The sequence below is a fragment of the Colius striatus genome, chromosome 1, assembly GCF_028858725.1.
Source record: "Colius striatus isolate bColStr4 chromosome 1, bColStr4.1.hap1, whole genome shotgun sequence".
In the NCBI taxonomy this organism is placed as follows: domain Eukaryota; kingdom Metazoa; phylum Chordata; class Aves; order Coliiformes; family Coliidae; genus Colius; species Colius striatus.
Genome location: NC_084759.1, coordinates 112,094,227 through 112,108,261, shown reverse-complemented (window position 1 = coordinate 112,108,261; position 14,035 = coordinate 112,094,227). Strand labels below are relative to the sequence as shown.

At 39.3% G+C, this 14,035-nt stretch overlaps 1 protein-coding gene across 3 annotated transcripts in view; it reads left to right on the top strand.

Annotated features, from left to right (window-relative positions):
- Positions 1-14,035, top strand: part of EPHA3 (EPH receptor A3) — a 228,443-nt gene that overhangs the window by 171,075 nt on the left and 43,333 nt on the right. For 2 of the 3 annotated variants that reach the window (XM_062003338.1, XM_062003357.1), the window contains exons 6-9: positions 470-594; positions 9,960-10,122; positions 11,919-12,021; positions 12,496-12,563. In XM_062003338.1, the coding sequence (XP_061859322.1) occupies positions 470-594; positions 9,960-10,122; positions 11,919-12,021; positions 12,496-12,563 (459 nt within the window). The remainder of the gene's footprint in view (positions 1-469; positions 595-9,959; positions 10,123-11,918; positions 12,022-12,495; positions 12,564-14,035) is intronic. The other variant, XM_062003347.1, reaches the window with a different exon arrangement.

The following is a 14,035-nucleotide window of genomic DNA, read 5'->3' as shown; positions in this document are numbered from 1 at the left end:
CTACAGTACGCTGATGATTATTACTAGCTGTGGATACCGGTAGCTCCTCATACGTAATACATCCCCACACAGTTTTATGTGCCTATGAAAATGTTATCACAGTTCTGCAGAGTCTGGTAATAATAATGCTTCAGCATTATAACAAATAGGTAGTACTGTTATTTTGTTCTCTATTTTAGTATATCAAATGTATTTCATTGCTTACACTGTAGTAGCAGATCGAAACCATCTGCTGTCTTGCCACTGGTCCGCCAGTCTTAACAGAAAAATCTCAGTTCATTTTCCTTGAGGCCAATATGTTTTAAGGCATATATACTAGGACTATAATCCAGCTGCTGAATGTTGATACAAGTCCAGACTTATGCTCATGAGTCTTTTAAATGGAAACAATACTCTTTGCCAAGTATTGGAACAGAGATAAACTCAATTTGCTTTTCTCTTTTCTCTCCTCCCCCCATCCCCTTTACAGCTCCATCCCCCATCACAGTCATAAGGAAAGACAGGACATCCAGGAACAGCGTATCTCTCTCTTGGCAAGAACCTGAACATCCAAATGGGATCATCTTGGACTATGAGGTCAAATACTATGAAAAGGTGGGAAGAAGGTTGAAGGGGAGGTTTTTCTGCTGATAACACTGTAATGAAATTATTGCATCTTGCCTATGTTAAGTATTCAGAAACATCCATGTTCTCTGTTTGCCTCATTGACACCAATTATTGGTAAGGAGAACATTATAAAAATGTGAAGTGAAATTGCTATGTTTTCAACCAAGTTCATCCCCAGACATATCATAGCAAATACAGAAAGCAACGTGGACAAGTTGTAATACTTCTTACAGTTTTCTTAGTTCTATTTTGCTGTCAGTGTTCATGTATTTCTTTGTTGGCATCTATGTATAGGTGCTTCCCTGCGGCAGAAGCATCTTTTACACAAAAATTATTTGGAAAAGAGATGGGCAATCCTTTTAGTGACCGGTTTCCACTATGAGACTTCCCACTTTGCATGAATAACTGAATTCTTCATGAATGTTATGTAAATAACTAAAATCAAGTAAAATATGCTATTTTTTAAACATCTGCATTTTAGTGACATTTTCTTATATTTACATCTATTTAATTCTAAATAGATCTGTACTTAGGAAAAAATGAAACTTCATAACTAGTAAATTTTACTAGTAGAATTATTAAGACTGTAAACTGTTGTGAAGATTGTGAAGGAGTGGTATCTAAATAACATTTTTAGATTGTTCAGAGACCTTTTGATAGAATACATTGCTACTGAAGTTTACAAATTTTGAAAAAGAGTCATAAATAATTATTTAATTTAGAATTTACTAATGCTTTTCATATCTAGAAATCAGGCTAATATTTTGTACATACCAGAGAAGACATAGTGCCAATATCCAGTTAGAAACTGCAGTTAAAAGATTCCAAAGTTAACTATTCAGTTAATCTTTATAAAGCTTCTCATAGAGCTTGGCAGTGGGACAATGTGGTATTGACAGTTCACACCTGATCTCCAGCCTGAAGAATGAGGATTGGAAAGCTGTATTCTGAAAAAAATCCTACCGAATTAATGTCATTCGAATCATAGAATGGTAGGGGTGGAAAGGACCTCAAGAGATCATCTAGTCCAACTTCCCTGCCAAAACAGATCCACCTAGATCAGGTCACACAGAAACGTGTCCAAATGCGTTTTCAATACCTCCAGAGAAGGAGACTCCACACCCTTCCTGGGCAGCCTGTGCCAGGGCTCTCTCTCCCTCAAAGTAATATGATTTTTTCTTATGTTTAAATAGAACATTTTGAGTTCCATCTTCTTTCCATTACCCCTTATCCTGTCACTAGATAGAACAGAAAAAAGTGATGTCCCAATCTCCTGACATCCATCATTTAGATATTTGTAAATATTAATGAGATCCCCTCTCAGTCTTCTCTTCTCTAGACTAAACAGCCCCAGTTCTCACAGCCTTTCCTCATGCTCCAGTCCCCTCATCACCTTGATAGCCCTGCGCTGGACTCTCTACAGAAGTTCCCTGTCCCTCTTGAGCTGGGGAACCCAGAGTTAGACACAGGACTCTAGATGAGGCCTCATCAGGGCAGAGTAGAGGGGGAGCAGAGCCTCCTTCGACCTGCTGGCTACACTGTTCTTGATGCATCCCAGAATGCCTTTGACTTGGCCACAAGGGCACATTGCTGGCTCATGTTTAGCTTATTATTAATCAGGACTCCTGGGTATCTCTCTACAGAGCTGCTCTCCAGCAAGTCACCTCCAGCCTGCACTGGTGCATGGGATTGTTCCTTCCCAGATGCAGGACTCTACACTTGTCCTTGTTGAACCTCATGAGGTTCCTCTCTGCTCAGCTGTCAAGTTGGTTGAGATCCCACTGAATGGCAGCACAGCCTTCTGGGGAATCAGCCAGTCCTCCCAGTTTGGTGTCATCAGCGAATTTGCTGAGAGTATACTCTGTCCCCTCATCCAGGTTGTTGATGAAGATGTTAAACAAGACTGGCCCCACAACCGATCCCTGTGGAACTCCACTGGCCACAGGCCTCCAACTCAATACTGTGCCATTGATCACCACTCTCTGGGTTCTGTCATTCAGCCAACTGTTGATCCACCCCACTCTCCACTCATCCAAGCCACACTGCCTGAACTTTCTGATGAGGATGTTATTGGAGTCAGTGACAAAAGCCTTGCTGAAGTCAAGGTAGATGACATCTGCTGCTCTCCCCTCATCTAGTCAGCCGGTTATGCACTCATAGAAGGCTATCAGGTTGGTCAAACAGGATTTCCCCTTGGCAAAGCCATGTTGACTCCCTTTGATAACCATCTTTTTCCTTCATATGTTCAGTGATAACATTCAGGATGAGTTGTTCCATCATCTTCCCAGGGATGGAGGTGAGGCTGACTGGCCTGTAGTTTCCTGGGTTGTCCTTTCTGCCCTTTTTGAAGACTGGCGTGACATTGGCCTTTCTCCAGTCCTCAGGCACTTCCCCTGTCCTCCATGATTGTTCAAAAATGACAGAGAGAGGCTTAGCAATCACATCAGCCAGCTCCCTCAGCACTCTAGGATGCATCCCATCAGGACCCATTGACTTATGAGCCTTAAGCTTGGCCATCAAGTCTTTAACCTCTTCCTCTTCCACCCAGGGCAAGTCCTCTGCTGTCCTGGCCATCATGTTATCCTTGCCGGACTGGGCTTTCTGAGCGTGAGCCTTGGCTGTAAAGACTGAAGCAAAGAAGGCATTCAGTACTTCGGCCTTCTCTGCATCCTCAGACACCAGGGCACCCTCAATGTTTAGCAGCAGGCCCACATTAACCCTCACCATCCTTCTGCCGCTGATGTACCTGAAAAATGCCTTATTACTGTCTGTAACATCACTGGATAATTTAATTCTAGAAGGGCTCTAACCTTCCTAGTTGCACCCCTGCATGCCCTGCCAATGTTTCTATACTCTTCCCAAGAAGCCAGCCCCTGTTTCCACCTCTCATAGGTGGCTGCTTTCTGCTTGAGTTGTCCCAGCAGATCCTTGCTCATCCATGGAGGCCTCCTACCTCCTTTTCCTCCTTTCTTGCACATTGGGACACACCGATCCTGGGCTTGGAGGAAGTGGTGCTTGAAGATTGACCAGCTCTCATTGGCACTTCTGTCTTCTAGAATCATATCCCATAAGATCCGTCCAAGTAGATCTTTGAAGAGGCCAAAGTCGGCTTGCCTGAAGTCCAGGGTCACAGTCCTGCATTGTGTTCTGCCTCTTCCACACAGGATCTTGAACTCTACCATCTCATGGTCGCTGCAGCCGAGGTTGCCTCTGACCTTCACATCCCCAACCAGGCCCTCCTTATTCGTCAGTACCAGGTCCAGCCGCACACCCCTCCTTGTTGGTTCCTCGAACATCTACGACAGGAAGTTGTCGTCAACAATCTGTAGGAACCTCCTGGACTGCGTGTGCTTGGCTGTGTGGCTATCCCAGCAGATATCAGAGTGGTTGAAGTCCCCCATGAGGACCAGGGACTGTGATCGTGAGGCAGCTCTCAGCTGTTCATAGAAGGCCTCATCCACATCCTCCTCCTGATCAGGTGGCCTGTAGCAAACTCCTACAACAATATCACCTGCCTTGCCCTGCCCATTAATTTTTACCCATAAGCACTCTCTCCTTATGCCCACCCAGGCACAGTTCGGTACACATTAATTGCTCCCTCACATAGAGAGCAACTCCACCTCCACGCCTTGTCAGTCTGTCTTTCCTGAACAATACATAACCCTCCATGGCTGTGCTCCAGTCATGGCAGCTGTCCCACCACGTCTCTGTGACCACAATGAGGTCGTAGCCCCGCATCCGCACCCACATCTCCAGTTGCTCCTGCTTATTCCCCAGGCTGTGTGAATTGGTGTAGAGGCAGTGCAGGGGCTTACTCAAACACACAGGTTTCCCTGGGCGGGTGCAGGAGGTTCCTCCCTGGTTTGGCTCTTTCTCAGAGTGGTCAGCCTTCAGCATCTCAGCCCAGTGTGCAGATGAAGGGCACATATCGTTGCATTCCCTGTCCTACCCTGTTTCCCAGCTAGAGGGGACAGCTTGTTCTGTTTTGCTCCTACCCCCACCCCCCAAGCCCCTTAGTTTAAAGACCTCTTTATTAAATTTGCTAGTCTACTCCCAAATAATCAGGTGCCTTTATGGGAGAGATGAATCCCATCCTGTCCTATCAAGCTGTAGTCTTGAAAAGACTTGAGAAATTAAAGAGAACAAGCTCGAATATCAGATTGTCTTTATTTGTACATCCTCAGCATTGAAGGAACACTGGAATTATTTAGGCATTCATTTCCATCTTTTTTGAAAGAATAGTGAAGAAATACTACCTTTTAGTGAGGCTCAGAAGAGCTATTTACCTCACAAAGAGCCTCTGCCTGAAAGATCTGAAAACTTCAGCCAGTTTTACACAGGCCATGTTATTTATCTACATAATTAACTTGTGCTTCATTTGAGACCTGTCTGACTGTTCTGGCTGCCAGTGGCTGTACCTTTGTTTTCCAAGAGTTGTGTCAGCCCTGACTTAGCTTCACCTCTGGTCTCCCCAAATGGAAGTCCATGCCTGGGCCTCTGTATGAGTACTGCAGGGTGCAGAGTGTAACACACAAGTGTATTGCACATTGTGGCATTAAGGTGATCTCTGGTTTTAGTTGCTCCAAAAGGAGAGAATTTTTCCCCTTGTGTGCATTTAGTTAGTTTTAACCGAGGGACTGAGAGGTTTTATTTTTGTATACGTTTCTTTGCAGTGTTTTGATCATTGTTCTATGCTGAAATTGTCTTGCTTTATTCAAAAAAATTGTCACCTTCCAACACTGTTGTATGTACAGACTGAGCATGCAGCTGCTGTTCCCGCCGAGTATATGCAATTTTAAGGAGCAACTGGTTGTCATAAGACAGCTTCATAAGACAACCTTATGAAGCTATCTTGCACATGTGTTTCTTCCCTTTGAAGTCTGTGATCAAGAGTTCATGTGCACCAGACAGCTTGCTTAAACCAAAGAGCCAACTGCTTGACAATAGGAGCCAGACCATTTAGAGCAAAGTGTTTTTAAAAAACAACTTTCCAACACCATTTTTTTAATGTGTGGTCTGCAGCCCCTTGGGGAGTTAGAAGCTTATTCCTTCAGGTTTATGAAAGGCAACAAAGAAAAGCAAATTTGTTGTTAGGAGGCTTTAATTCATTGCCACTTTTAAGTCTGCAAATTGAAAAAAAGTTGAAACCTATGACTGTGCATGTTACGCTTACCTGAGGTCAGAGCACCCTATGCTGGACCATTTCTTCTCCATACACCTTTAGAAGATGCTGCTTTTCAGTTCAAGAACTTTAAGCACCCACCTCACCCTCCTCTTTTTGAAAAGAGCTTTCTTTTTAAATTGATTCAAACCATTTGATTTTTTACTTCAGAAATCATCACGGTTGTGCTCATCAAAAACCCCACTGCTGTTAAGTGCAGCTGCTAGGAAATAAACCCTTCACAGTTAACTATCAGGGTATTTCTGCTGACAAGTCATACCTGATTGCTGGAAGATGAGTTATGTTGGGCCATTCTTTCATGTCCTGCTTGTTTTTGCTTGCCATATGTTTTGTAATCTCTTAGAAATTACTAAATACAGCATTAATAGAGTAATATAGGTCATCCCAGCTGACTTAATTTTTACTTTTAAGTTGTTCTTATATTTCAAAGAATATGTGATATTTATAGGCAACTGCATGTTACTAATATTTAGAATATTAGAATAAAAATAGAACGTCCTGTATCTAAATTAGGATACCATGTAGGTTTTCTAATGCATTATGGGCATAAAGTGTGTGGAAAATATTTATTTTTTGCAAGGGTAATTAATTAACCTATTCAGTTTTTTTTTTTCACTAGTGATTTCACTTGCATAACCAAGACAGAGTAGAGCTTTATGTGATATTTCTAGAGAAATTAGGAGATACAGTTCTGGGAAACTGTTTTAACTTTTTTGAATGAACCTGTAGGGTTTTAATGCATAACACTGTGAACTGAGAGTGACAGATTTTCAAAATCACTCTTTGGAATAGAATTTTTTACAGAAAACTGTAAAAATCTATAGGGCCTGGTTCTGAGCCCTTGTCACTATTTATTCAAAACATTTAAGGAACTAAAATCCTGCTTCAGAGAAACACTATATGGAACAACATTGTGGTGGATTTTAACTGTCTCAGCCATCGAAGGTGCACACATAACAAAAGTCAAGCTTTTTTCTTGTACCGATTCTTGTCCTTGCTCACATAATTATGTTCTCTGGATTGAGCATCTTGTCATGCAAAAAAAAAAGCTGTCTCCTAAATACCACATGTAAACTATTAATTGCTTCATTTAAATATGTGGCTTACAATTATGATAACTAAATCCCACAGACTTTATTAAGGTGATGTCTGCTGCAAACAATGAGTGCAATTTAATTGCAGTCTCACATTAGGAAAATAGATTTGCCTTTGCCATCATTATCAGTAGACTGGATAAAGCCTACAAGTAAATAATGATATCTAGTTTGTACTCTTTCTGAGGCTGAAAAAGTAAATTATATGTAAATGCATTTATTTGCTTCTTAACTCTTAACTTTCTGGCTTTGAGGGTAGATAGGCCATGTATAATCCACAAAGTCTGTAGGAACTGTTGTATTGGCAAACAGTTCACACCTGGCAACAAGGGGAAGCAGTAACGGGACTAGGGTTCTTCTCCAAGATGTGTAGTCTGGTTTTGGCCTCTCAGGAATACATGCAGCCAATGGAGAAAATTTTCTTCCTCGTATAATGTAAACACTTTTCTTATCTGAAAAAGGACATACTGATCACTCTCCCTTGTACTGCTACTATAAATTTTAAATATATCCATAATATGTCTTTTGTAAAAAAAGTTTAAAATCATAAAATGTGATTTGCAAATGAGACACTAACAGTAGTGAGATTTACTTCCCAGTAAAGATTGTGTCTAGTAAACTATGCAGAGATATTCAGGAAAAATATGCTTTGTGCATCTGAGTTCAAATTTATCATCAAACAGAGTGTTTGATTAAAGTTCTTCTTGGCAAAGATTCACTCTCCTTTTTGTATATTCCTTTTGCTTATGGCAGCTGTAGTGCTGAAGTTTTCCTTCATCCTTAAGAAAGATAAACTTGGGCTTTTATGTGGTGTTTCACTGATTTGATTACTAGTAACATAAAAAATGACTTACAAAATATGTGTGTAAAAAGCTTACCATAAACTAAGATACCGTGACATCCTCCATACCATTGTTTTAAACGTTTATTTTCCAAGTTCCATTGCCGATTATTAACAGACAGGGCCATGACTATGTTTTCCCTTGCACGTATGTATCTGCACAAAAAGGAAATGTTTGCATTTCATAAAAGCAGTCTGAAGTGAGATCAAAATGAATGTCCAGTCATAGCATACACAAAAGATTTTATGTTTTAAAGACAAGATTATTGTGTCTTTGAAATGAAAATAGTTGCCTACATTCGACTGAATCATGAGATAAAGAACACTGCAAATTATAATACTAGGTCTTTGTTAGTTCAAAAGTAAATAATTTTGTGCATAACTGTTAGCTCATTAGAATGTCTTCCTGTAAATTTTCTCCTGTAAATTTATAATTAAAACATTTTTCAGAAAAATATTAGGAAACTGCAAAAAAAATCCAATACTGATTTTATTTTTAGTGTGCAAAGAAAAGCGACATGGTAAACATTGTTATTTTCTGACCCTATATGAGATTTTAATTCTAGATGGTAAGTTTTAGGTCCAGACTTAGTTGCTTTTTCTTTCTGCTTTTGTACTTTTTTTTTACTGTGGGGTTTTTTTTCCCCACCCTTCACTGTGATTACACATGTGCATAATGTTAACTGTCATTTGGAGATTGGAGATTCTGGCAAATTCCCTAACTATGGTGCAAATGTTTCTGTTTCTCTTAATATCAAAGACTGCCAAGAGCAAGGTAATTAGACTTCTGTGACACCAAAGTTAACAGTTTCTCATGTCCACCTAGCAAACTTAGAATTATCCTAACTTTCCTAATCTAGACAACATTGCAGAGTAAACACTGAAACAACTCCACTCACTTAACTTTTCACTTGAAGGTGACAGTAGGTGTGTTGGGTATTTTACAACCTCTGTACTTGTGCATTGGCGCTCTAATGCTGTCAAAGGTAAAACGTCGGCACCTGGTGAGCTATTTCAGTGCCATAAAATGTACTGGGAAATGGATGAGATCGTTTGCATCCAACATCCGTTAACTTAGTTTCTGTTTTTAACTAGGTAAAACTGAAGTGATTTACTGTATTTCAGAGTGTTGAAAATTAAAAAAGCAGCATATGAAATCCCCATCACCTCCAGAATAAAAAAGTTCATGGTCTGGAATCTAAACAAGTCTGATTCTCAGAGTTCTCCACATGTGTGCCTGATATCCAAGATTTTTCCGAGGCAGTTCAAGATACTATTTTTAGAAAGCCAAAAATACTCTTTTGGTATAAGATGACTTTAGCAAAACAAGCAATACCTGAAGCTCCAAATGCATACTTTTAGACTATGTGCTTACAGTGAGACTGAGACATATATTTATCAGAATTGGCATTTTATGCAGTGTGAAGGGTATATAAACTTACTAAATTACCGAATTGTCCATTTCTTGTTTTATAAGAAGTTGTTAGGTCAGAAATATGTGACTATCAAGCAGAATTTTGTGAATGTACATTCTGTCCTGGAGACACACCTTGCACTTTAACAAAAAGCAGTAATTTATAAACATATGTTTCTTTTCTGGCTACTAAAGCCCAAGACACATTCAGGAGCAAGTTTAGTGGAGTTTTTCCCAAATGAGGATACACTCATAAATCTCTTAGTTTTTATAGCATAATAGAGAACCTGCTATATTCTGCCTGTTCACAGAGTTAAGGTGAGGAGCCTGAGTGGAGCTTATCTTCTGACTGTTACGAAGTTAAACACTGTCTTGTATAACAGGAGTCAGTAAAAACTGCATCCTGCAGTAGCTGTGCAGGGCCCTAAAATATCTAATTTGGCCTGTTACAACTATCAATTTAGTGCAGTAGGCAAATCGGGTTTATATTTTAAAATAACATCTTAATCTGTATTTTCTTGTTTGTATTACAGACTATAGACAAAATGATGCAAAGCCATTTAATGAAATGTCATATACTTTGCATAGCTAATATTTTAAATACAGCACAATGCCATAGAGCTCCAATGATTTAGATTTCTTGCATATCAAAAGTTTTGTAGCTGATTGAAAATGAATGATCATACAAACATTTGTCAGGCTCTAAATATATATAATATATGCTAGTACTCTCCAGGTGATTTGTAGTAATTTTGTACCGACCACCTCTTCGGTCATTTTCTTAGGGCGTGGTTTTAATCTGATTATTTTTCTTCCCAAAAGCAGGAACAAGAGACAAGCTATACTATTCTGAGAGCCAGAGGCACCAATGTTACCATCAGTGGGCTCAAACCTGATACCACCTATGTCTTCCAAATTCGAGCCCGAACTGCAGCTGGATATGGAACAAACAGCCGCAAGTTTGAATTTGAAACCAGTCCAGATTGTATGTATTTGTTAAAACGGTTTATACTGACATCCTGCCAGTTTCTGACTGATTTCAATGGCTGCTTTTCACTCCTTTTCTAGTTTAGTAAATGCAACTCATAACTATTTATGATGTATCTTTCTGGGTAGTGTTACTATATAACTTTATATCTTATCATTAAACTTGAGACATGCTGGAAAGAGAATACCATGACTATCACAAGTGGTATTTTCTTCCATTCCCTACTTGACCTGTGCCTCGTGCCAGAATTGATACCTTGCGAGGCCACGGCTCCTGCCAAAGGAAGAAGTTTGATAGAAAAACAAATTTACAGCTTTGCCTTGTTCCAAGTTTGAACCCTACGGACTACAAACCTCTCCTGCTAGAGAGAATCAATACTATATTGGTCCATTGCTCCTATGTGTTCGTATGTAATACTCTGTACTGCTGCAGAGCATTGCTCATATCTCCAATGCAGACTTGAGATTAAACTAATATTCACAGGCCGGGAGAGATGATCATTTGGTTGAGTAGAAGGTCAGGGAGTTGGGCTGTTTGGGTCTTTTCTCCTCTCTGTCACTATGTTTCTGAGTGTTCTTGGGGAAGTTATTTACTGGTCCTGCTCTTATTCTTTTCTCTAATGGCTAGATAATAACATTATTTAACTGATGACCTTATGAGTATTCTTTACAAGTTCTGTTATTATATCAGAAAGACACTTATAGTCTTAAATCTTACTTTCTCATCACTTGCTACTATACAGTAAATCACATCTCTTTGCTAGAAGCTAAATGTGACTTAATGCATTCAAAAAGTCAGCCTTTGCTTCGGTACCCAGTTACTGACATAGACTTTGCTTTTTAGGTCGAGCTTTCACAAAAGACTCATTTCTACTCTTCAGAACTATAAAACAACTTTGTTCCTGCTGCCAAATTATCATAACTGTGCAAGTTGTAGGTCTCTCATAGACAGAAGCTTCTTCCCAAGGGTAATTGTGTGACTCCAAGCAGTCACATACACAAACTGTCTAATTTGTGGGAACCAGGTGTGCCACCTTTCAGCTCCATTTGGAGAGCTAACTTCAACCATAGCGCTGAGGTCTCTGATTCTGTTGTGCTCAGTGAAGTTTGATAAGTGCTTGCTGAAGATTGTTGATAGCACCTAAGATCTAAAGGTGTCCTGTCATTGTGTTGCAATCTAGTACACCAAAGCTCCATGCTTAGGTATGACAGGGAAGCATCCAAAGTAAGACAGAGTATAGCCCTTTTTTTTCCTATAGACATTGATTAACTACGAATAGTCCTTCTATCTGTTTCTGTGAGCCCTGGCTTTTCATAGCCTTCACAGGAATAGTGTCAAGCTTAATGGGGAAGCTTGGTTCACTGAAGTACTTTCCATCATACAGAAGTGAGAGTAAGGGTGGTGATTATTGACTGGTGGGGATTTTTTTCCAGGGAAATTGTCCTATTGAACTGTGATAAAAAACATGTGTGTCATGATATGCATGTTTGTGTTTATGTATATGTTTTATGTAAGTGACAATTTAATAGCAGTTACTACAGTCAGCAAAAGTAAAAATCAGTGGTAGCAGAACCAACTTGGGTAAATTGTCAAAGGCGGCCAGTCTTTTGTTTTCTTCCATTATGTTTATTTATCTGATGAAAAATTACTTAGTAGATTAAATATTAGGCAGGAGACCAAATACTGTATGGTGATGACTTAATCAGACTGTTCTCTATATGAATGTCAATTGTGATGTAATCAATGTTATATGTGGGGAGTGTTATTTATATATTTTTATGTTAACTTTCCAGCCTTCTCCATTTCCAGTGAGAATAGCCAGGTCGTAATGATTGCCATTTCAGCAGCAGTAGGCATTATTCTCCTCACAGTGGTGGTGTACATCTTGATTGGGAGGTTAGTTTATTCTCTGATTTTTACATTTTTACTCCTGCTTACATTTCCCTGAGGTGCTTTGATGCACATGGCAAATTGGGTGTAGTTGGGCAGTAGCATGGCTGGTTTGCACCTTCTCCTTTGTCTGCTACCCAGGAGCTCTGAATACTGCTTCATGCTCAGTAATGAGCCTGCTAATGTTAGCAGCCCCAATCATGCAGCAGTTGTTAAAAAATGCTATAAACACATTCTTAGGCAATTGTAAAATTAAACTGTAGGGGTCAAAAATCAACAAATCCTCTCATTAACCAATTTCCTCAAATTCCCTGAGAACATAACATGCCTCTCTATAGGGCACAGAGAATGTAAATATCATTAAACTTTCAAACAGGCATTTAATTGTGGAGGGAAAAAAATTATTCTGTTTCCACCTGCAGTTAACATGTAAACTTCTCTATATTAAGGGTTTGGTTTTCTTTTTTCTGTTGCTTGTAGATTCTGTGGATACAAGAAGTCTAAACATGGCACTGATGAGAAAAGACTACATTTTGGGAATGGCCATTGTAAGTTACTGAAGCCTTTTAATGCTTCCAGATCTATTGAATTCATCTCCTAGATAACTGGTATTTTTCAATTAAACAAAAAAAAATAGAAGTCATACCTCACTTAAACCAAAGTGAAATTGGGAAGAGAATTATCTCTTCTCTTGCGGGTAAGGAGATTCTCCCCAAACAATTATTCTTTGTTTCAAATTCTTTCATCTGTGTTCAAGTTAGTAATGAGCAAAACATTGTTGTCCATGTTCAACCAATGTATGTGGTTAGCAATGTGATATTGATTCTGCTGTGCGTTACTGAGATACAGAGTATGACTTCAACTTACTCATTATCAGGTGTATGAAGTCTAAGAAATGATGGGGTTTTTCCCAAAGCAAAGTATAAAATCAATGAAACTTGTCTTGATAACTACTGAAGGGACTGTGAAAATAACTTGCTTGACAAAGTTGACCCACTAATAATTTAGTTTGGAGTTATTCTATAGGCTGAAAAGTGATTTGGAATAATTTCTTAATTTAAGAATAACTACTAAACTAGTGTCTCACAAATTAATGTGATTTTTTTTTAATCCATATCTATTTGCAAATATGTTTGTTCAAGTCCTGATTTCCCGCTTGCAGGAATGAACATATTTGTTACTTTTTTGGATCTTACCCAGAACTAAGAAGAAAGCCTTTTGACTGAGTTACGTTGTCTTTGTAATCACAAAAAAAACTTGTGTATAGTTAAGGATGTGAGATTTTACTCATCCTGAGGAATCTGGGCTACTTTAGAAAAGTGCTAGTAAGCCAAACCCAAAGTCTATCTATTTCTAATTAACTGTTTTCTGATAGCCTTATTTTTAATAAGCCTAAATGGAACTTTATTCATGGCTGCTCTGGATCATTTGGCTGTGGCCTGGGAAAGGAACAGCATGGAGCAAGATCTCATCTAGGAGATGCTCAGGGAAAGAAGTATTGGCTTTCTGAGTCCAGGCACATGTCCTAGCTACCAGGAAGAAGTAACTTGCCCTGTGCATGCCTGGAGGACAGTGTAATCCTGAAGTATTTCAACTCCTCTGTGATCCTGGATCCTTTCTACAATGTGCATAACCCTGCAGTACATTTTCATAGCACAGGAACTGTGGATCATGAATACTAGTTCACAGTGTAAGATCCAGCCATACCCCTTTTAAAATAGAAAAAAATTAATTTTTGAGCAGGAGAAGCTGAGGGGAGAGGAAGGGGATAGTTTGACCTTCCTAATCACCAGCATGAAGAAAATGTTGGGATTTTATCACTGCATTTTGGAACTTTTTCATCCTGACAGGGCAAATATAACGTCCTTCATAAACACTGAGATTGGAAACTCCTTTTTTTTTCTTTTCACTCTCAGAAGTCCTGGTGTCTAATGAGAGTGTTTTAATAAGAAGCAATAGTTTGTCTTTGAAACTGTTTCAAGTCTAGATAAATATACTGCTATACTGTGTAAAAACCATC